The sequence below is a fragment of the Pteropus alecto genome, unplaced genomic scaffold (assembly GCF_000325575.1).
Source record: "Pteropus alecto unplaced genomic scaffold, ASM32557v1 scaffold86, whole genome shotgun sequence".
In the NCBI taxonomy this organism is placed as follows: Eukaryota; Metazoa; Chordata; class Mammalia; order Chiroptera; family Pteropodidae; genus Pteropus; species Pteropus alecto.
Window position 1 is genome coordinate 10,001,263 of NW_006442109.1, and position 25,249 is coordinate 10,026,511.

The following is a 25,249-nucleotide window of genomic DNA, read 5'->3' on the forward strand; positions in this document are numbered from 1 at the left end:
GGGAGGTCTTCTTCTTCTTATTAGAATGTAAACTGCACAAAGACAGAGGTTTTGCCTGCTTTAGTCACTACTGTAGCCCCAGTGCCTAGAACAGTGACAGGCACATGGCAGAGATTCAGTAAACATTTGTTGGGTGAATGAAATGAAGTGCAAGATATTTCACTGTATTTTGTTAGGATGTGCATGTGCACTCAAAGCCTTAAAATATACTTTCAGGTTATGTGCAGAAAATACATAGAGGAGTCCCAGCAAAAATGACTGTATCTTTCTTTTAGCGGAACTCAACTCAAAAAAGCCTAGGAAAGACTCATTTAACCTCAGAGTGAATAATTACATACTGAGGAGTGGAACACCGCACTCAAATGGATCTTTTATTAGTGCTATTATAATAAATCCTAATGACACACACCTTTGACACAGAGCTCCTGGTAATGATAGAAATAGGGGAGGCCCAGCTTTTCAACTGTTTTGTTCTATGCCTAGCACTTCCCCAGTCATCTCCCCAGGCTCCTTTATTCTCTTTCTCTAAGTCAATGTGTGATGTGGATTAGGAAAGAAATTATGGGTCAAGGGATCGCCTCTCGTTTTGATTACAGCAAGTCACTCACTTCTCTAACCTGGGCCCCAGTTTCTCCATCTTTAGGTATTAGAGTGACACACATGGTTTTCCTTAATTGAAACTAAGTGATGTGTATCTCTTTTACAGATAAAGAAACCATGGCTCAGAGAGATTAAGGGATCTACTGAAGATCACTGATTAGTAGTAGAGCCAAGTTTTCTGTCTCCAAGTTCAGGCTTATTTTCACTATAACAATGAAACACTCAGAAGATCTCCGAGACCTTGGTCCCTTTCCTCTCTATGTCATCTCCATGAAGGGACAGGGATTTTTTGTCTGGCTTCCTCCTAGCTCTAATCTCAGCGCCTATAACTCTGCCAGGCACAGAGCTGGTACTCGATATACAGTTGTTGAATGAAAAAAAAATGAGTAAGTAGAGACGCGCCACAATTCATCCAATGACTTCAAGCAAGTCAAGTCGCTTTCCCGTTTCTAGATTTCATTTCTGTCCCCCACACTCGCCGTCTCCTTCTCGCGCCTCGTTAACTCCTCCGGCCACTAGACGGCACTGTCGGAATGGACCCCACCCAGCAGGGAGCGGCGCCCTTCTTGGACCCGCTGCGCCTTCGCTGGTCGGAGGGCAGGTAGCCAGGAACCGGAAGTGCCAGAGCCGCTGGAGCCCCCGGAGCGGCCGCTGCTTCCCTTAACTGCCGCGTTCACCGCTTGGGTTACCACTAGTGCCGTCTCGGAAGAAGTCGCTGCAGCCGAGTCGGGAGTGGAGGCGGCGCGGCATGAAGCGGCGCAGGCCCGCACCGTAGCACGCGTCGGGACGGTCCGGGCGGGGCCGGGGGGGAAGGTGCAGTATCCGCCCCCTCTCCTTCCTCTTCGCCCGCTAGGCCTGGACCCCAGCCCTCCCGGGGCCTGGCCGCCTCACGGAGTGGCCGCCTCACGGAGTAGCCGCCCCACGCGTTCTTCGGGTTAGTCCGCTCTGCGGTTTACCCGGCGCGGCGCCCTGCGCGGGCCGGAGCCAGTGGTGAGGCTCCACTTGCCGGAAGAGGAAGCTGGGGCTATGAAATTGCGAGTTAACGAACGTCCACTAGGCGCCCCCTGAGCGCTGGGTGCTGGCCTTCGGACTTCTACGTCCATTATCTTAGTTGAGCCGCGCTGGGGATGGGAGCTGGGTATTGTCCGGGCTTACAGATGATGAAACGGAAGTCCGCAGAGGCGAAGGGATTTGCTTAAAGCCAGACTGTAGCAGATCAGATTTGTACTGAGGTGTTCTGATTCCCCAGCTTGTGTTCTTTTCTTTCCCTTCCTTAACTCTGGGTCGGTTCACTGGCCCCCTCATTCTAATTCACGGGGACAGAATAGATGCTTTCCTTTTTAAAAACCTCTCCTCACACTTTTTTCATAAGACATCTATGACTTAGTATCCCCCCAAACCCCGTTCTCGACATTATCACCTACACCTCTCCCTCATTCATAGCTTTCAAGATTTCTGCCCACTCTCTGATAATGTTCTTCTCAACTAGCTTAGGACGCTGAAGAGTGAAATAGGTAGGCTTCAGTGAAACTTGGGGTGTTTAAGTGGACGACTATTTGGCCCTTGGGTTGAATATTAAAGAATGACATTTCAGTGGGTTCAAATTCAAGAGACCTGACTGAAGCTTTTTTTTTTTCCTAAGCCAGTGTGCTCTTCTTTGAGTGGGGGGCTTAATACATGGGAACGTGTCTTGACATCTTCGTTCATTGTCGCAGTGCTAACATAACTTCACTGGTTTCCCTCCATTTGCCACTGAGCTTCTCTCACCACATTACTCTCCATCATTTGGGCTAGGAGAGCTCAGAATTAAAACCGATAACAAAGTAACAGGTGTAATCACAGATTCTTCTTTTTATTTTTTTTCTTTTACCGTGCCAGAATTTGAACAACCTTAATGCTACCTTTTCCAGAAAGTTACCTAATTCAGTTATTTTCAGAGTGTATGTGGAAAGGAAAGAAGCATAAATGGAATGCACTTAAAGTAGATAGTACATTATCTTGTGAAAATCTTAAATTATTAAATGCAAGTTAGTTCCCTTGCCACGAAAATTGCTTGATCTGTAATTTTCATGGGCTGTTCTACTGAGTCTATTCTTTCTCCAATCTGCTCAACATGTATTATGTAAAAGGTAGAGGAACAGTACCAGGCACATAGAAACAAACTTTGTTAATTTTGTTAGTCATTGTCATTTTCAAGGATTTGCAATAGTGAGTAACCTCACATATGTATGCCTTTTATACTTTTTAAAAATTTTTGCATAATTTTCACTTTAACGTATGTCTAGACATCAGGATTTACACTATTGCTAGAATAGTCTTTTGAATAAATTGTGCTGTACATAGCTGAAATAATATAATTTTAATCTAAAATGCAGATACAAAATAATTCAGGCATTATATACTATCCAAAAAGAACCAGTTTTAAGTACTATCTGTGACTTTTAAAATTTAATCTTTATGGCCACATATGATTTAATAATGATCGACAGCTTTATATCTTATTTCATTATCCTGGTGAGCAGGATTGGATGGTGAGAAAAGGAAAGACTCCTGTGAGAAGAGCAGAATGAGCAGAGGGATCTATGCTTGAAGTTGAGTCACTTGAAAAAGATCTCTTTGAATGTGAAAGAGATCTGAGCAAATGAAAATACAATCAGGTAGGCATCAGGGAAGGGCCTTAAGCGAAGAGGTAGGTGGGACAGTGAAATATATGCACTGTGCTGAGAATGTATACTGACCTTATTTTCTAGTTTTTTAAATTAGAAAACTTTGGTCATGTATTTTGAGAATGTATTTGATATGCGGTGTTATGGAAACTTAGCTAATACAACTTTTACATAAGAGATGTCAGTCAAGTCAATGATAACTCAACAAGTTGGGCAGTAAGACTTCAGAGGTCTGTTTGCTTAGCTCCCTGTATTCTCTGGTCCTGTTCTTGGAAATGAAGTTCCAATCTAACTCAAGAGGAGTTGAGTCAAAAAGAGCCCAGTTTGTGTAGCCACTTCTCTCACTTGTCTCTCCGTTAGAAGTAAAACTAGATTCATTGATGTATTTGATAGAAAGTAGGCCTCCACTAGCTTTTAGTTGGGTAAACAACCACCACTGTCATAATACTGCCATTTAATGTCAAAGTGCTGAATACCCATTGAGCTAAATTACTTTTTTTTTTTTGCTGAGCTATTTGGATATTATTGGTGGTAAATGCCCCTTTTATTATTGCAAGTTGTATACCTGACATGTCTCTCGATGGCTTTTCTGGCCACCTTTAATGCTCTTACATTGAAAATGGTAGTACAATTCACACTGCAGCATGAAAAAAGATATAATATCCTGGCCACACAGTTCAGTTCATTGTACATGCCACAATGCACACCTAATGGACTAATTGCCAACCCACGTCAGCTAATTACTTTTTCCCTGTGGTTAGTAGTTCTTACATGAACTCCTGTTAACCTTCAATATTGAGCTTTAAAAAAGACATCATATTAAATATACAGCCATGTATTGATTGTTGTTCTAGAAGTAGTTAATAATTGTGAAATTGGTTGCATAAATGCAATCTCAGAAGGCCACAAGTTTTTGACAGTTCAAAAAGAGCAAGTTGCCCCAGAATTTCTGTTTATATTCGTTTTGGTAATGAGAATAAGACATGTCAGAATATCATAAGGCTTATAATAACACTTCTGGTTATTTTCTTTGATATTTGCTTCTGTTACATTTAAATATTGAAGTAGATAAAAATACATCCTCTTCTGGATTTGTAAAATAAAACACTAATAGATGCAATATTAATATTGTTTTGGGATTGAACTGGTAAATTGGGCTTTTATCAAAATATTAATAGTACAAATGTCAAATGCTTTCTGCATCAGCTACTTCAATTAAAGCCACTTGAAGAAAGTAACTTTCTCCCATTTAATAATGAGAGTAAAACTTGTATAATCTGTAATAATAGTCACACAAATTTCTTATAGTGTAGAGTTACCACAAGTGATCATAAGATAGTGATATCTAGGCATGAGCAGAGAACAAAGAAAAACGTACCAGCCAGTTGTCTCATTGCTTGGAGTTCCAAGGAAAAGGAAACTGTATATTAAGTATGCTAGAAAGATTATTACAAGTACATTATTTGCAACAATTTTATTACTGTTCTTGTCACTTTATTTCTGTTAGCCGAAGGAATCCACATTTATGAAATGTGTCACTTTAAGTGTAAAAACACTTAACTCCCTTGGCACATTTAGCTTCACTATTGACATGCTTTTGGATAGAGCATAGCAGCCAACTGGCATATGGCCTGTTTCCTTCCAGTGTGGGAAAGAAAAAAAGAATTTTGTCAAGATATTCCTAAGGAGAGCCTTTCATAAAGGTTACCAAAGGGATTTATAGTCATTGTGAAATAGACATGACATCAATTTTTTAAAAAACTCATTTTTAAACAATACAAAGAAGGGAGGGCTATACTTTTCGTATTGGGTTTCATTGTGACTGCTTTTTTTCTTGCTGCCTTGGGGGGTGGAGGTCCCTATCAGGCTGTCATTCTGATCATTTTAAGAGAAGGCAGGCCTGTGAACAACTTCATTTGCTTTGTTTTTCTAGGAAAATGCAACATGGCAGCAGCGATGGAAACAGAACAGCTGGGTGTTGAGATCTTTGAAACTGCAGAGTGTGAGGAGAATATTGAATCACAGGATCGGCCTAAATTGGAGCCGTTTTATGTTGAGCGATATTCCTGGAGTCAGCTTAAAAAGCTGCTTGCTGATACCAGAAAATATCATGGCTACATGATGGCTAAGGCGCCACATGATTTTATGTTTGTGAAGAGAAATGATCCAGATGGGCCTCATTCAGACAGGATCTATTACCTTGGTGTGTATGAAGTCACACTTTCTGAGAGGAAATTCTTTCTTAATTCAAAATTAAAGGCTAGATACAATTGGCACTCAGATTTTGGAGAATAAATAAATGAATCAGTGATGGTTCCATTAAAGGAAAAAAAAACTGTTTTGAAGACTTTTAGTTGGGGTGTGCTTTTAATTTTGGTTTGTCCCATTAACTTTTTTTTACTTAACAGATAACAAATCATGAATTGATCATGATACTATTTTCAAAGTCAAAGATGCCAGAAATTACTTCTTCCTAAAGCCAGTTCAAAATGCCTTTTTTTAGGAATGGTCAGATTAGTAACACAATTAAACCATTAGTTTGTTCCCACTCTCGACAGCTGCTGCTTTCATTTTTTTTAAACCAAGGGTGGTTTTGGTCTCTTATTCCTGAGCCCATTCACTCCAGATTTCAGGTCTGTCTAAATTAAATATATTACACCACTGATTTACTTTTCTGTTTATTAAATTTTTAAACATAGGTTTCCTCACCTTTCTCATGTATATATGTATGTGTATTTTTTAAGAGATATTATCTTCAGGAATCCACATCAGTATTTACAGATTCATTCTTTTTTAACAACTCCAGAATATTCCATTATATAATTGTGCCATATTTTACTTAACCAGACCTCTAATAATGAGCAGTAAGATTTTCTATTTTGCTGTTACAAGAGATGAGGTAGCAAATAACACTGTATTAGATCATTCTGTCCATGTGTGAATTTACTCATAGAACTAATTCCAAAGAGTGGAATTGCTAGGACAAAAGGTGCATATATTCTGAATTTTGATTGATATTGCTGAATTGCCCCTCCAATGAGCTTATAGAGTTTATATTATCAGCACTGTATCTGATATCTATTTCTCTACATTACCAGTAGTGAATAATCAAACTTCTTAATCTTTCCCAATCTGATTAGTGAACAGCAGTCTTTCATTGTAATTTTTTTATTATTATTTTTTAAATTGAGATACAATTGACATATAACATTAGTTTCAGATATACAACATAATGATTCAATTTTTCTATACATTGCAAGATGATCAGCATAATAAGTCTAGTTAACATTTGTCCCCTTACATGGGTAACAAAATTTTTTTTCTTGTGATGAGAATTTTTAAGATACACTCTTTTAGTGACTTCGAAATGTGCAATACAATATTAACTATAGTCATCATGCTATACTGTATGTTACATCTCCATATCTCATTGTAATATTTTTATTTCTTTTACGAATGAGATTGAGCATTTTTTCACATATTTAAAAAACATTTGTATTTCCTTTTCTGTGACCCATTTATAATCATTTTCTATTTTTTATTGAGTTGTGGGTATTTTTCTTATTGACGCAAGGTATTTTTTTGGGTGTAACGAGGGAACTAATCCATTGTGGTATTTTCCCCTGAGATTTAATTTGTCTTTTGCCTTTAGTTCTTTTGCCATGTAGAAATTTGTGATTTTTTTTTTTTTTTTGCTAGTTAAATTTTTATTTTTCTGTGTTTTTGCATCCTATTTAGAAAGGCTTTCCCAATTCCAAGATTATGTTTTTTAAAATCTTTATATATTTTAGATGCTCTGTTTTGTTCCATTCATCTATCAAATCAAGTGCCAATACTATACTGCTGCTGCTACTATTATCATCATCATTGTAGCTCTATACGTTTTACTGTTTGCTAGCACTAGTCATCCTTCACGCTTTTTTATACTTTTCTTGACTATTTTTGTTTGCTTGTTTTTCTAGAGAACTTAAAATTAGCTTGTATAGCCACTTCCAATTCTGTTTATACTGTTTAGATTCTATTATATTTATAGATAAAATTAGGGAAAGTTGACAATTTAAAATGTTGAGCTTATCAAGAAAGTTTATGCTTTTTCATTTGTTCAAGTCTTTTATATCCATCTGAATTAAAATTTTTTTCTCCATATAAATTCATTGTTTTAAAAAATTTAATGTTCTTCGAACACCAGTAAATACCAGTGTGTCATCAGGAAAGAATGGGAAAAGCCTTTTTTGCTCTTACAAAGAACTGGTGTGTGTACATAGAATGTCCTGGAAATTTTTATTGGTCATAGATGAAGCCAAGGAAGACATTATGGAACAAGGAGCAGTTTCAAGAGAGGCCACTGAAATGATTGTGGGAAATGGCTCTCTTTTGAGGATAATAGAGAAACCAGTTTTTTCATATTTGAGGACTGAAGGCTCCTAAAAGGAGAAAGCTAAAGGAGAATATGATCACATTTTGTAAAATTATGTAATGGTATGGATAGATGACTTCAGTCTTAAGAATTCTATAACAAAGTAACTCTGGACTATACAAAATAGATTTATGACAAAAGCAAGTGCTGAAGTAAATGTCAACTGATACCTAACTTTTTACTCCAAAATGCAGTACAGACCAAGAAAGGTTTAAGAAAAGTTTAGGAACATAAAGGGATGAAGGAAGATGTGGGTATTTGGGGGTTCATCTCCAGCTTTTGCAAGGGTTAGCATGCCCTTCCACAAACATCTTTCCCTGCCAGTGTCAGAAACACTAGGCTGAAGATCTATTCCAACCAGGAGAGAGTTTCTTGTTCTGTGTAATTTATTTTCTCCATCCTTAACTTTCTCCTAGCTTTTTTGAAAGTGATACATTTCTGGTGCCTTTTAGAGTAGAAGGGCTTTGTTTTACTTTAAGTTTTCTTTGGTTCACATTTTCAAAACCATTTCTATTCTCTTTTGCATATAACTCATTCTACATTACTGTGATCTTCCCATTATTATTGCATAATTTTCGCAGAATAGACCAGGCTTCTACTGAGTATAGAGATCTCTTTCACCCTTCCCCAATAAAAGCCAAAGATATTTTTAGCATATCAGGTTCTATGTTGTTTAATATGAGTACACTTTCATTTGAAACTTATTAGTAATTACAGTTGTAAAACTTTTATAATGAAGAAAAAGTAGAATTTAGTTAGACCTGTGTATATTTCTGAGTAAGTACTTTAATGATTCAGGAAAAGAAATTTAGTAATCTGAAGTTGTCACAAAGCATGCTTATTTGGAATCTCCTGAGTCTGTTGCCAACTTGTAAGAGACTAACAATTTTATGTATGTTTTGAGAGAGACTAAGATCTGAATATGAAAATGAAACCTGAGCACATTTCTGTGACACCTGAGTTTTATTGAAGAAAATTTCCATGGCATTTGGCATGTGCATCTCTTACAGATCCCATAGAGTACAAAATTTTCTAGTACATAGAAAGCATTATATACTTATTACTATGAATGCAGTAGATCACTATTTTTAAAAAAAAAAAAACGATTGTTTTTTCTTATAGCTATGTCTGGTGAGAACAGAGAAAATACACTGTTTTATTCTGAAATTCCCAAAACCATCAACAAAGCAGCGATCTTAATGCTCTCTTGGAAGCCTCTTTTGGATCTTTTTCAGGTAGGATTAGACATTGTTATTCTTGTGGTTTGGTGTATGTTTTCAGATACCGCAGAAATAAATTTTCAGAAATTTAATTGAGGTTTTATATTTGAAGTAGATGTGAATCAAAAGGAATTAAAACATTTTTATGTTTTTGCATTTATGTCCTATAATTTTCATTTAATTCTCAATATCTGAAACTAAGGGATATTATAATACAGATTTTTTAAAACTACTTTCTCCCTATTTAACTGCCTTTCCCATCTGTAAATTTCCTATTTACATAGTTCTCACATTTTGGGGGAGGAGTTGTCCACATGAAAAAAATAATATATATTTCCAGAAAGCTTTCTATTTAAATCTTTAAATTCAATTTGTGGTTCTAATACTTAATAACAGTACTAATGTTAAGGGTTAAATAAAGATACTAAGTTCAGTTTTTGTTTCTAAATATTATAATTCAAGTTACAGAAAATGAAAGCTTAGGTGTTTTTGTTTTTGTTTTTCAGTATTTTAGTTTTAGACTAAATGTAAAATAGTTGAGAACGTCCCAAGAACAAGACAATAGTTTGGGTTTGATTGTTTGCGTTTTTGGTTCTCATTTATTATTTTTACGTTGAGCATTTTCTTAACTGTGTTTGGGCTAAATTTACTAAAATATGATGTTTCTCTTAGGAATTAAAAAAATAACTTTCATGGCAACTGATCATTCTGACTACAACGATTATAATAATGGATGTTGCTTTTTACATAGGCTTGTGACTTTAAAACAAAAAAATTTCTTATTCTAAGACAAATGCGTTGAAATAATAGTACTTTTGTCGTGGAACAGTTGGCAAATTAATGAGTCAGGGTTCTTTTTCTGAACTCTTATTATGGACAATTTCAAATCATAGAAAAGTAGAATTACATGTGAATCAGTTTCAAATTATCAAATCTTGGCCATCAGTATTTCATTGTAACCCTGTTAGTCCCCCCTCACAATCCCTATCCCCACTTCTCAGATTATGTTGAAGCAGATCCCAGATACGTGTTTTCACTCCTAAATAAGTCAGTATCTCTCTCTAAAGGATATAAATTCTTTTTAGACAATACCACAATATCATTATCATATCTTTAAAAATATGTTTATATGAAATATTTAGTGTTCAAATTTTTCTGATTTTTAAATAAATTTTCTTTTTTTATACTTGATTTGTTTAAATCAAGATCTAAATAAGATCCATATATTACAATTGATTAATAGGTCTCTTAAGTCTCCTTCCATCCTTTTTTTCCTCCATTGTAGTTTGTTGATGAAAGAGGGTCCATTTTGTTGATTGTACACCTGTGGAGTTATTTGATATGTTCTTCATTCCCCTGTATATTCTGTAACTATAAATAAATGATTAGATCTAGAAGCTTGGTTAGACCTAGGTTTCTTTTTTTTTTCTTTTTTTTTTTTCTTTTTTTAAGAATACTTCATAGAGTAAAAGAATTGAAAGCAGGGTTTCAAACAGATATTTGCACGCCCATGTTCATAGCAGCATTATTCACAGAAGCCAAAAGATGGAAGCAACCCAAAGGTCCATGGACAAATGAATAAACAAAATGGCTTATACATACAATGGAATATTATTCAGCTTTAAAAAAGAAGAAAATTCTGACACATGCTACAACATCGATGAACTGTGAAGACATGATAAGTGAAACAAGACAGTCACAAAAGGACAAATACTGTGTAATTCCACATATATGAGGTACCTAAAGTAGTCAAATTTCATAGAGACAGAAAATTGGTGGTCGCCAGAGGCTAGGGGAAGGGAAAAATGGGGAGTTGTTGTTTATTAGTTATAGAGTTTCAGTTTTGCAAAATGAAAACGTTCCAGAGATGGGTTGCACAACATTTTGAGTATACTTAACACTACTGAACTGTATACCTACAAGTAGATAAGGTGGTAAATTTGATATTGTATATATTTTACTACAACTGAAAAAAATACTTCATAAACCATGTTGTAGTTTCCATCAAGAGGCAGGCATATAGAGCCTTATTTCTTCTCTTGTGATGATAACACCTTTTGATCATTGCCTAGATCCATTAATTTATTTATAAAATGGCAATATTTTATCATTCCTTTTCATTTATTAACTGAAATACTGCTATAAAGAGAAACTGCTATTCAACAACTATTTAGTTATCCTGAGATCCATTTCACAATGGAAAGGCAGGATAATGTTTTTCAAATAATTTATTTCCTACAGTCCTCCGCAGGTGATTAATTAAGGTTTCAGAGAGGGGTGTGTGTGTGTCTCTTCATAAGCTTATAGAGGAAACCTATTTGATGTCTTTTGATCCATTGACAGCTACTCTTATTGTATAAATTGTTTTATTTTTGGCTGGTGGAAGCCTCTTCGGTTTGACATGTCAAATCTTTTTGACATGACTGGTAATAACTGATAGCTCTCTTGCTTTCTGGTATGCTAGTCAATGCTCATCTTACACATTGCCTGTCTCACACTTGGAATCAGCTATTTCTTAAAGGAGTTCTGGTTCCTTAAAGGGAAAGTGGTATTAAAAGACCATGATCTGGGTACTAGGGATGCTCATTATTAATTGGGTTGGTAATCATTTCTAGGTCTGTTTATTGGACAAACTAGGGAATACATACTTTGTGTATGTGTGCGTGTGTGTGTGTGTTTGAAATGTAAATATCAACGTGAAACTCATCAATTTAGATAAAATATAAGGTCAGACTGATATATTCAATTCAAATTCTGCACTACAGGATTTTTGTTAACCTCATTTATCTTGCATATGAATCTCCTTTCTCTGATGCCAAAGATCCAAGTTTAAAAAACATTAATTAAACATTTGCTTTACCCCATACTGCATACACAAAAGTTTCACATTTTGGGCTTTTATAAATAATGCTGTTTTTAATATTTATATGCAAGATTTTGTGTAGACATATATCTAGGAGTGAAATTGCTGGGTCATGTGGTAACTCTGATTAAATTTTAAGGAACTACTAAATCGCTTTCCACAGCAGTTGCAACATTTTCTATTCTACCAGCAATTTATGAGGGTTCTAATTTTCTATATCCTCACCAATACTTGTTTGTCATTTCGATGATAGCCATTCTAGTGAATGTGAAGTATTATCTCATTGTCACTTGCTTTACATTTCCCAATGACCAGTGATGTTAAGCATTTTTTCATGTTTTCGTTGGCTGTTTGTATATCTTTGAAGAAATGTCTATGCAGGTCTTTTGCCCATTTTTAATTGGGTCTTTTCAATATTGAGTTGTAAAAGTTCTTTATTCTGGATGTTAGACCCTTAACAGATATGTGATTTGCAAATATTTTCTTCCATTCTGTGGATTGTCTTTTTGCTTTTTTCTTTTATGTGCTGTAGTCATTAATTTATTCGTATAAAATCAGCCATAATTACCTTTGGTAAGTGTTTAGTACTGTAATCATTTATTTAGATCTATACATTTAAACACAATTACTTTGGTCTCTCTTTTATGGAAGTTAAGACATTTTTGTGACTTCTCCTTTATTCTGTTTGTTTATCTTAATCTAAAGTTCTTATACTTCAGTTTAAAAAAGTTGTGCTGAAATACACACAATATAAAATTTACCAAATTAACCATTTTTAAGTATACATTAGTGTACATCAGTGGCGTTGAGTACATTCACATTGTTGTGTAACCATCACCACTTTACATCCACAGAACTCTTTTTGTCTTGCAAAACTGTTAAGTCTGTACTCATTAAACAGTAACTTTCCATTATCCCTCCACTCAGCCCCTGGCAACCACCATTCTGCTTCCTGTTCTATGAGTATGACTACTCTAGGTTCCTCATATAAGTGGAACTATACAGTTTTTATCCTTTGTGACTGGCTTATCTCACTTAGTATAATGTACTTAAGGTTTATCCATGTTGTAGCACATGTCAGAATGTCATTTTTAAGGCTGAATAATATTCTACTGTATGTATTTACCACATTTTGTTTATTCATCCATTAATAGACTTTTTGGTTGCTTCTACATTTTGACTGTTGTGAATATGCTGCTATGAACATGGATATACAGATCTTTTTCATGTTCCTGCTTTCAGTTCTTTTAGGTACAGACCCAGAAGAGGAACTGTTGGACCATATGATAATTTTATTTTTCTATTTTTGAGAAACTGCCATATTGTTTTCCATAGCAGCTGCACCGTTTTAAATTTCCACTAACAGTGCACAAACTTTCCAATTTCTCCACATCCTTGCCAACACTTATTTCCTGGCTTTTTGATAGTAGCCATTTTACTGGATATGAGATAGTAGCTCACTGTGGTTTTGATTTGCATTTCCCTAATGATTAGTGACATTAAGCATCTTTTCATGTGTTTATTGGCCATGGGTATATTTTCTTTGGAGAAATGTCTATTCTTGGTACTTTGCCCATTTCTTCATTGGGTAGTTTGGAGGTTTTCGTTTACAAAGCAACAAAAATAGTGTCCTGTTGTTTGAATAGAGACCACCAAAAAGGATATGTCCAAGTCCTAAAGGTATCTCTGAATTTGACCTTGTTTAGAAATAGGGTCTTTGCCAATGTAATTAAGGATCTCAAGATGAGATAATCCTGGATTTGAGATGGCTTTAAATACAGTGATTGGCATTCTTGTAAAAGAAAAGAGAGGGGATTCAAAATAGACAACAGAAGGTAAAGGCCATGTAAAGACAGAGGTTAGAATTCAGTTGCCACAAGCCAAGGAACCCTTGGAGCCACCAGAAGTTGGAAGAAGCAGGGAAGTATTCTTTCCTAGAGCTTTTGGAGGAAGGCTTGCCCTGCTGACACTTTAATTCTGAGCTTCTGCCCTCCAGAACCGTTAGAGAATAAATTTCTGTTGTTTTCAGCCACTAAGTTTGTGGTCATTTATTACAGCAGCCCTAGCCAACTAATACGTGTCCTTTGATGCACAAAGTTCTAAATTTTGATAAAGTCCAGTTGATCTGTTCTTTTCTTTGATTGCTTGTGCTTTTAGTGTCATAGCTAAGAAACTATTGCTTAATCCAAGGTCATGCAGATTTTTATCTGTGTTTTCTTATATAAGAGTTTTATAGTTTAGCTATTACATTTACTTTGATCCACTTTGAGCTGATTTTGTATATGGTATAAATTGGGGTCCAAATTAATTCTTTAACATGTGGAATCCAGTTGTCCTAGCACCATTCGTTGAAAGGCTATTTTTCCCCCATAGAATGGTCTTAGCACCGTGTTGAAAGTCTGTTGATCATAAATGTATGGATTTATTTCTGGACTCTCAATTCTATTCCAGTGGCCTACATGTCTGTCCATTTGCCAGTACCATGCTGTCTTGATTAATGTAGTTTTGTACTAACTTTTAAAATTGTAAAGTATGAATCTTCCAACATTATTCTTTTTCAAGATTGTTTTGAAATTCTAAATGAATATTATTAGGATCAGCTTATCCATATCTGCAAAAAAGGCAGTTGGAACTTTGATAGGTATTCTGTTGGATCTCTAGATCACTTTGGGGTGTATTGCCATCTTTATAATCTTAAGTCTTCCAATCCATAGACTTGGGCTGCCTTTCCACTTATTCATATCTTCTTTAATTTCTTTCAACAGTGTTTTACAGTGTTCTGTTTACAAGTCTAGCACTTGGTTAAGTATTCTTTTTGATGATATTTTAAATGGAGTTTTCTTAATTTCATTTTCAGACTTCATTGCTAATGTATAGAAATGCAACTGATATTTGTATATTGATCTTGTATCATAACTTTGCTGAACTCATTTATTAGCTCTAATTTTTTTTTTAGATCTTTTAGGATTTTTTGTATATAATATCATTTTCTCTGTGAATATAGATAGTTTTCCTTCTTCCTTACTAACCTAGAAGGTGTCTTATTTCTTGCCTTATTGTTCTGGCTAGAACCTCTAGTACAATGTTGAATAGTAGTGAGAGCAGACATCCTTTCTTTTTCCTGATTTTGAGGGGAAAACTTCCAGTACTCACTGGAAGTTTTTTACTGGAAGTTTTAAGAATTATATTAGCTGTGGGTTTTCATTGATACCCCTTATCAGATTGAGAAATTTTCCTTCTATTCTTAGTTTGTTAAGTGTTTTTATGAAAGGGTGTTGGCTTTTGTCAGATGATTTTTCTATGTCTATAGAAAAATTATTGTATTAATTTCCATTATTGTATTAATATGGTGTATTACATTGGTTGGTTTTTATATATTGAACTAAGCTTACATTCTTGGATTAAATCCTACTTTGGTCATTTATAATTCTCTTAATATGCTGCTGTATTCAGTTTGCCAATATTTTATTAAGGATTTTTGCATTTATAGTCATAAGGGATATTGGTCTATAGTTTTATTTCCTTGTGATGTCTTTGTGGGGTCTTGGTATCAGGGTAATACTGACCTCATCAAATAACTTAGAAAGTGTTTCTCTCTCCCTCTCTCTCTCTCTGGAAGAGTTTGAGAAGGGTGTGACTTAATTCTTTAAGCGTTTGGTGGAACTCATCAATAAAGCCGTCTAATTCTGGGCTTTTCTTTGTGGGAAGTTTTTTGATTACTAAGTCTCTTTACTCATTATAGGCCTGTTCAGATTTTCTATTTTTTCTTGAGTTAGTTTTGGTGGTTTATGTGTTTCTAGGAATTGAACCATTTTATCTACATTATCTGACTTGTTGGCATATTATTGTTTATACAATTTCTCTATAATACTTTTTATCCCTATAAGATTATTAATAATGATCATCTTTCATTTTGAGTTTAGTAAATTGAGTCTTCTCTATTTTTGTTGCTTTGCTCGTTCTAGCTAAATTTGTTAAATTTGTCAATCTTTTCAAAGAACCAGCTTTTGGCATTGTTAAGGTTTATTGTTTTTCTATTCTCTATTTTGTTTATTTTTAACCTAATTTGTATTATTTCTTTATTTCTGCTCGCTTTAGATTTAGTTTTCTCTTTTTTTCTGATGTCTTAAGATAGAAGGTTAAGTCATTGATTTGCGATTTTTAAAAGTAATTAAAAATTTTTTTCAATTACAGTTGACATACAATATGATATTAGTTTCAGGTGTACAACATAGTGGTTAGACATTTATATTACAAAGTGAGCCCCCCACCCGGATTAGTACCCACCCAACACCATACATAGTTATTACAGTATTATTAGCATGTTAGCATATTCCCTATGCTATACTTTCTATCTCTGTGACTGTTTTGATAACTGGCAATTGGTACATGTTAATCCCTTTCTCTTTTTCACCCATCTTCCCAACCCCCATCCCATCTGGCAACCATCAAAATGTAGGCTTTTATACTTGTAAATTTCCCTCTGAGCACTGCTTTTGCTGCATTCCTTAAAGTTTTAGTATATTGTGTTTTGTTTCAAAATATTTTCTGATTTCCTTTGTGATTTTTTTTTCTTAAACCCATTGGTTTTCTTCTTGTGCCAACATCTGGAAACTGTCAAGGCAGTTAGCTGGAATAAGTATAAGGCTCACCGCATTTGTTTCCCACTTCTCAGGGATCACTGCTCCTTGTTTCTGATGTCCAGTGTCTTAGAAACATTACTTCATATTTTGTCCATTTTCTCAGTTGTTTCAGATGAGAGGTAAGTCTGGTCCCTGTTACTTGGTCTTGAATAGAAGTGAAAGTTGGTTTCATTTTTAACATTCCATTTGGAATATGTGAGTAGATCCAGTGTTATTTTTTTAATATGGCTATTGTAGTAATTCCAACTGATCTAAATTTTAAATCAGTAATCACTGACTTTAAAAGTCCCATCTTTTTGCCACCATTCTTTCTTATTAATTTCTATATCAGCTATCTGTTGTAGATTTTCTATTCTCTACTATTGTTTCTTTTGTTTGTTCATGTTTTAATTTTTTAATATCTGGTAAGGCTAACCTCGTTTCTCATAATTGATCTTTTTCACTGTTCTTTTTATCGTATTGCTTGTTATTTAAATAACAAGTTGTATTATCACAAAGTTATAAATATAGAGCTCTCTTGTGAAACTTAATTTCTTAGCTCTGAAATTTGTGTTCTGATTCCTAAGCATTAAAACATATAAAGCAGGGATAAGTCTAGTGTCATTCAGGGAGAGTAAGATGAGAGAAATTAAAATATAATCGTATATTCAGAATTGCTCTGGTTTCAATGGAAACAGTCTTAAAAGATATCTAAAACAAAAGATCAGAATAATAAAATAATATGTTCATTGAATTTCTAAGTTTTTTTCTATGGGAAACTAGCACACATGTATAAATGTATGTAATTAAACATTAATTTAAAAAATGGTACAATGAATACAAAAAAATAGGTGAATTTTTACTAGGATTTTAAGGTTTTCTCATTTTTAACCACCTAACATTGTTTTAGGTTTGCAAGTATACACCTGTATTTGCCATATTGAAGAATGTTTACATTCAGTGTGCTAGCTTAGTTTTAGATTGATTCATTCCTGCCAAGAAACTTATCTAGACTTCTTTTTAAAGTGTACTCCTTGATAGCAGAAACTATGTCTGTTTCACTTATTTATCAAACTCAAAGTGTAAAGATCTCTTAGTGAGGGAAGTTATTGATGTAATTTAAGTTAGCACTTATTAGATTACTTTATGTTCCTTTTTAAATTTTATATATATATCAAGTAATATTTCTATCTTGGAAAATTCATCATCAGTCATTAATTACAAATATTCTTTGAGAGGGATTTTAACAAATGCTGTAGATAGGAAAACAAAATGATACAGATATTGTTCTCAAGTGTTTTTTGGGTATTTTTACTCAGAAATACTGAAAAGAGTGAAAAACAATACCATAGCCAAATGAGTTAAAGATACAGTAACTCTTACATAAATTTCAAAGATGAATACACCATAATGGATCAAGAAACTTTCCTGGATAAGGTTGAATTAGAGCTAAAGTTTTTGGATATCAGTTAACAGTTGGATGGATAGAAAGGAAAATAGAAGAGACAAAGCCAGGAGGCAGAACATCACATATTAGGTTTTACATTAGTGATATGACCAGCCTGACCTAGAGTTTTATTAGCATATTAGTAGATGTAGTAGAAAAGTACAAATAATAGCTGTTATTGAGAGCTTACTCTGTGCCGATCATTGTGCTAAACACTTTACATATTTTCATCCCAATTAATCTTCACAGAGCTGAAGCAGATGATTTATTACTATTTTGAAAGTGAGGAAAATTACTTTTAAAGAAATTAAGCTACTTCCTCAAGGTCAGACTTCCAGCAAGAGTCAAAGCCTAGATTCAAACCACTTGACTTCAAAGTCTTTGCTCTTAACTGCATGTAAAACTGCTGAGTTACATTTAGGTAATGTAGAAGATCTTGAATGCCAAACCAAGGTGATGAAACTTAATTCTTATTTTCTAATGTATATAATAATCATCTAGAGACCCTTTACCAAGAAATTTTTCAGCAGACTTCCTGAAATTAATCTGCTTAAAGTTGCTGGCAAATTTTTACACAAAATGTAGACTCAGTAATATTGGGAGATGCTAGAACTGCAGTGCTAAAAGCAAAAAGCAAGTTTTCAGAAGACTAACATAGAAGATTTTTTGTTTGCATTAGGCAACTCTAGACTATGGAATGTATTCTCGAGAAGAAGAACTGTTAAGAGAAAGAAAACGCATTGGAACAGTTGGAATTGCTTCTTATGATTATCACCAAGGAAGTGGAACATTTTTATTTCAAGCTGGTAGTGGAATTTATCATGTAAAAGATGGAGGGCCACAAGGATTTACTGTAAGTCAGTATTACTACTTGTTACATTTATTTTGAGGTCATAAAGCTTATTTGTACCCAAATCAGAAAGGTGATTAAACAAACCAAAAAATTCTGTTTACCCATCAACTAAAATTTAGTTATAAAGATAAGACATTTGGGTATTAATTTCCAATTTTAAGAGTTAATAATTTTTTCAATGATACAATTTTTAAAATGCTAAAAACTCTTGCTATGTAGGAAGATATAGTAAAGGGCACCATTGCCCACTTACTGAGTAATCACTGAGAAGGATTTGGGAAGATAATGTTATCATAAGGCAATCCCTTTTTGGTTCCTTCAAAAGCTTAATAAATGGTTTTAATAAATGATTTTAAATGTTTGGATTTAGTCCAGGCAATTCTTTATGTTCTCTTAGTTAGAACTCTTCTTTTGATGGAATTGTGGTGATCCTGGCTTTTCTTACATCTTTATAAACAAACTATTCGATGTTGATAAAATTAATTGGAAGTGTTTAATGAATAAAATATTCAATAAATAAATTTTTAATAAAAGTAGTTAATAAACTAACTATTTTATTAAACAGGTTTGGCCAACTAAATTTATGAAGTGCTATTATATTGTCTATTTCTTCTCCTCTTACCCTTAGTTTTCTAATTTATGGTAAAAAAATTTGAATGAATCTTTTCTTATAAATGAAGGCATATGAAATATATTTTTCTGGGGAACAATTATCCTAGTTGACATTTTACTTGGAATTATTATTCATTTTATAGGAAGGGTGCTGGCAAATGAGTATGTATGTATGTATCAGCCTGATACTTGCCTTAAAATGTTGTTTATTTTTCTAGCAACAACCCTTACGGCCCAATTTAGTGGAAACTAGCTGTCCCAACATTCGAATGGATCCAAAATTATGCCCCGCTGATCCAGACTGGATTGCTTTTATACACAGCAATGATATTTGGATTTCCAACATTGTAACCAGAGAAGAAAGGAGGCTCACTTATGTGCACAATGGTAATGTGTAGTTCTTCAATTCTACTTTCTTGAAAAGTACTTTTCAAATGTAATTTGCTTTTGCTTATATTTTAAAATTGAAGAAAGCTGGGTGATCTTTATGTTTTAAATTCAAATCTTTAAAGTTAACAAAGAAAAAAGCAGAAAGGGTAAGTGATACGTACCACCTGTGCAATGCTGCCTGTTTTAATGTTCATTAACAGACAGCACAACAGTAGTACCTCTGACGTGATTGTTCTTTCAGCCGAATAAAACTGCCAAAATTTCCCCAAAACTGTTCTCATTAAAACAAAATTTTAATTTAAAAAATTAATCTTGTTTTTGAGAAACAAACAGAAAAACCTAATACTGTAAAAACTCCCTGAAATTTTATCTCCTTTTTTTGAAGACCTTACTTAGTTATTTTGTCATAATAGAAAAAACAAAACTTTGTAGAACTGTGTATTGTGGAAGTGTTTAATTTTTTTTGAAGTGACCATAATAATACTAAACACTATCAAAGCATAGAAAAAATGTAGGCGTTTTCCTCTAAAGCTTTCATACAATTGAAAGATGGGAAATAATGTACTGCCTTTTTTTTTGAACATGTGACATAGAACTTAAGAATAAACTCCATAATGAGGGATGGTCATTCTAAAAATTAATTTGTCTAACTTTTGCTTAATCTAATGTTCAAAAGCTGATTTATTGAACATCTTTCTTAATAAGTTATTTTAGATATGAGTGTATTGACAGCAAATTTTCATCAGGATAATCAGTATTGTAGGAGAAACTTTTTCTTGAACAATTTACATTGATAGACCATTGAATGAGGAGTCAAGAAATCTGTTCTAACTATTCAATCAGTCAACAAGAATACATTAGGTTCCTGTGTGCCAGGCAATGTGGCAGGAACTAAAGATACGGAATTAAATAAGACAAAGTTCTGGCCCTCAAGGAAACTATATAAACAAATAACAAAACAGAACGATAAGAAGCAAACATAGGGCGGGTGTTATGAGAGCACCAATGAAAATTAGTGATCAGGAAAGGCTCCCCAAAAGAGATGACACCTAAACTGATCTTAAACAATGACTACACATTAGCAAGTACACTCCAGGTGAGGGGGTTGCTTGAGAAAGGTCTAGATGCCAAAGGCACCATGATGTGTAAGGAGTTAGAAGCAGTCTAGTGGTCTTAAAGTATAGGTATGAGTCAGAAGTAGGGAAAATAAAGCTGGCAGATAAGAAGAGCCAGAACAAGAGTAGCCTATATCTCACATAAATGAACATGGTCTTTATCATGATATGGGGGTCTATTGAAACATTCTAGCAGTTGAGTATTGTGATCAGAGTCATATTGTAGATAAATTATTCTGAGTATTTTGTAAAACTTATATTTGAGAAGCACAAGACTAGACATCAAAGCTTGACTATTGGCAACTATCCAGGTTTTATGGCTTAATACTAGAACATAGCATAGGATAGAGAAAAGGGAGTGGAGTGGGGAAATTTTTAAGTAAAAAGTATGTGTTTTGGTGTTTAATGGGTCTCCATTTGGGGTCGGAATCAGAACAGCTACCAATGGCAGTAGAAAGATTAGGTTGGTAGTTAGTAAATCTGGGTTGGAAATCTTTGCAATTTTTTCATGCTTCCAACAAGCTTTGAACACTCACTATACACTAGTTATTGTACTTGAGGCTGGGACCACAAAGCTCTGATGGTAGATGGATTAGGAGTCAAGAAATCTGTTCTAGCTATTCAATCAACAAAAATACTAAGTACCTGTGTGCCAGGCAATGTGGCAGGAACTAAGGATACAGAATTGAATAAGAATTGAATATCTCAATGAAACTATAGAATTAAGGCATTTTTTAGACTGTTTTTCTTCTGTAGAATTGTTTTCCACACAGGATTATTGTGAAGATTGGCAGAATTTAAAGTAGAAAGCACTGAAACCCTGCAAAATGCTGTAATAGTACTTTTTATTATTTTCTTTTCTGTACTTACAGGTGTGTGGTATATTATTTTCAGGTTTAGTGTAGTAGTTAGCACAATCTAGAGCCAGACTATCTCGATTTGAGTCCCACATCTACGATTTCTTAGCTCCGTGACTTTAAGTAAGTTATTTAATTTACCTTTTTGTTTCTGTATCTATAAAAAGGTTAATTAAGTTTTTTGGTCAAGATGAAGGGTTACTGCGTATTACTTTGAAATAAAATAATAAAAAGCATGTTAAAAAAAGTTTAATAGCATACCATCATAGGGTTGTTATGAGATTGTAATGAGTTAATATTTGTGAAGTGTTTAGGACAGTATTTAGGAATATAGTAAATATTATGTGTTTAGATAGAATAAGTAGAGAGTGAGCATCATCATTCTTATTCCCCTGTTCACAATAGGTTTTCAAGAGAAAGTCAGCTTTTAGTTTCGTTTAGTCAATCAGCATGTATATGTATTTATTCTCTGCCTAGTATAATAAAGAAATTTAAAAGTAATATAATACCAGCCTCTACTCTCAAATGACATATTTTATTGGGAGAACAAGATGATACAATTTATTCATGTAATAAATAACTCTTAATAATTGAGATCTGTAATAAGTGATAGAGAGATACAAATGAGTGGTACCTATTTTCACATCTAAAGGAGAACAAAATATAAGAGTACTGGTTTGGGCTATATCATTGATTCCAAAATTTAAAAAAAAAAAAAAAAAAACTGAAAAATTAGCTTAATTTTCATTAGCTTGATGCTAAAACTCTTTTGGTGGCAAGACTGACCTGAGAATATTTATAATCTTAATCCTACTTACTGTGCCAATTCATATGTTAACTGCAAAAATATTGGTGTATTTGATTACAGGGTATCCGATTACCCTGCTGGATATGGTACATAATTACATGGTAGATGTATAATATATGAAAAATCCCCCAAATTCTGAGTTCCAAACACTTCTCGACTCAAAATTTTTGAGTAAGGGATTATTGGTTCAGACTGCACATTCATAATCAGACAATAAGAAAATATAGATAAACAGTAATAATGCATTAAAACTTGCCTGTAAAATGAAAATCACTATGAGATATTACTACTACACACCCAGTAGACTGGTTAAAGTAAAAAGGATGAACACCAAATGTTGGAGAGGAACTTTAATACATTGCTAGTAAGAATATAACATAATACAAATACTTTGGAAAACTTTGTAGCAGTTTATTATAAAGTTAAACATATACCTCCCAGCCATTCTACTCCTAGGTCTTTATTCAAGAGAAATAAAAACCTACATCCACAAAGATCTTAAACAAGAATAATTATAGCATTTTTCTTCATAATAGCCAAAACCTTGATGAATCTCAAAAGCAGACAGACATAAAATATATATTGTATGATTTAATTTATATGAAATTCTAGAATATGCAAAACTAACTTATGGTGATAGAAATCATATCAGTGGTTGCTTCTGGGCAGAAATGTACCTTGGGTGGGAAGGGGCATGAGAAAATATTCTGGACTGTTAGTATTCTGTCTTGACAGGGTATGGTTATAAAAGTATATACATCTTTCAAAACTAAAAGGGACACTTAAGATTTTGTAAATTATAAAACAACTTTTTAAAAAAGCTTGTCCATAGTCTCAGTATTTGGAGATAACCACATTTTGGTTTATATCCCAATACTTTTTAAAATACATATTTGTATAACATTTTTAGAAATGGAATCACAGTATACATGCAATTTAATAATATGCTTTTCTTTAATTTAGGTACATTGTAAGCATTACCCCATGTCATGAAATCTTATATTTTTGTTTTTAAAGCAAAAGTTCCCTTTAAACTATTTGCTAGAAACTTAAGTGTGAATCATATCAAAGCTGAGCTGCTCTAATTAAATGAGAGACAGAGGAAGGAAGAAGAATGGTTAATTACATTATCCGTAAGACCCATTCTAGGTCTAAAAATGTACTTCTCTGTGTAGGAGAGCTACAAATCAGCATGATTCTTTACATACATATTTTTTTTCCTGTGGTTCTAACTAAAAGGATTACATACTGTGATTCAGGCTTTGTTCTAAATGCTTCATGTAAATTAACTCACAATTATGAATCTTCATAACAACTGTAAAAGGTAGGTTCTTAATCCCATTTACCATTGGAACACCTCAGTGAATTGAAATTGGGTGATCAGTCCGTAAATAATGGAGCCAAGGTTTGAATTTAGTCCATGTGGCTCCAGAGCTCACCACTATACTACAGCTGCCTTTCAGAACAAACTGAATCATTCTGCTTTGTACCTATGAAAAGATAGAGAACTTCCTGTGACAATTTTGCCTTTTCTATTTGTCTAGAGCTAGCCAACATGGAAGAGGATCCCAGATCAGCTGGAGTTGCTACCTTTGTTCTTCAAGAAGAATTCGATAGATACTCTGGCTATTGGTGGTGTCCAGAAGCTGAAACAAGTAAGGGAGTTCACAGTAATATAGGTCAATTAAAATATTATGAGATTCAACTCCCAATTAGTTTAAATGCACAGATTCTAAATCCTGAATAGGAGATTCTGAAGTGACGAAGGTTGGATTCTACCAATAATTATTTAGAATATACAAGCTATATCCCACCTTAATGAATTCTAATAAAAACAATTGTATTGTGGTTTAGTGGCTCAGATCCTTCAACTAACCTTGCCAGTTTTTCATCTAGAAGCTGTTCTTGGTAATGTTAGTGGCAACAGTGGTGGCAAAATAAAAAATAGCACACCTTAATGAGTTGTAGGACTGACTAGAGAGTCTGCATGAACAGATGGCCAAATTAGTGTATGAATGGATCAGAAGAAAGGGCACAAATCCCTTTTCCTTGGTGAATTTGCTAGTATTTTACTACCTGAGAAACTCTTCTGTAAAGCAATGGCTTTCAAACATGTTGACCATGACCTAGTTAGAAATTTGCTTTACATTCTAGCCTAATACACTATACTTATACTGTGCGTAGAAAACCGAAAATAAATTTCATTAAGCAATACTTATCCTTATATATAATGTACTAGTGTATATTCTTTGTTGTATTTTTTAAATGCCATTTATGATCCATTAATAGATTTCATGATCCACTAATGGACTGTGGCTAGCATTCTGAACACTTCACTAAGAGACCATGAAAAATATTTATTTTTAAGCCATGTCTTAGATTTTGACATTTAATATGTAAAATATTTTGTCATAAGTCTATTTGTTAGAGCAAAATTTCGATATGATTAGAGAAACCATTAAAAAAGCTAGACTCTATATAAATAGTATTTATTTTATTATAGGAAATAATAGAAATGTAATTAATATATTTTTCAATAAAGAATGCATTTTAAGATATGCAAGGACTGAAGTCCTTTATATCTGTTTTCCCTGTTTAAAAGTATCCTTTAGCCAGTAAAAATGGCTTAGCAGTAACTCACCTTGGTACTGCAATGACTAGAGATATTTTCATACATAAAAGGCAGTATATTTTGAATATAAATTATTTTTCACAGTGGGAAATATAATGCTAGAGGAATGGTCAGTTATGATTACTTTCTGGAATAATTCTTCTGAAT

General features: G+C 33.8%; 1 protein-coding gene across 7 annotated transcripts in view; it reads left to right on the forward strand.

The window, feature by feature from the left end:
* The first annotated feature begins 1,178 nt into the window (after window positions 1-1,178).
* The window catches only part of DPP8 (dipeptidyl peptidase 8), a 50,827-nt gene continuing 26,756 nt past the window's right edge, over window positions 1,179-25,249 (forward strand). The window contains exons 1-7 of one of the 7 annotated variants that reach the window (XM_015595962.2): window positions 1,179-1,534; window positions 3,123-3,257; window positions 5,200-5,469; window positions 8,806-8,918; window positions 18,515-18,688; window positions 19,519-19,687; window positions 24,015-24,125. In XM_015595962.2, the coding sequence (XP_015451448.1) occupies window positions 3,242-3,257; window positions 5,200-5,469; window positions 8,806-8,918; window positions 18,515-18,688; window positions 19,519-19,687; window positions 24,015-24,125 (853 nt within the window). In that variant the 5' untranslated portion in view covers window positions 1,179-1,534; window positions 3,123-3,241. Of the gene's footprint in view, window positions 1,535-1,572; window positions 1,591-3,122; window positions 3,258-5,199; window positions 5,470-8,805; window positions 8,919-10,438; window positions 10,640-18,514; window positions 18,689-19,518; window positions 19,688-24,014; window positions 24,126-25,249 lie in introns of those variants that run through there. The other 6 variants (XM_015595963.2, XM_006920253.3, XM_015595964.2 and 3 more) reach the window with 6 other exon arrangements.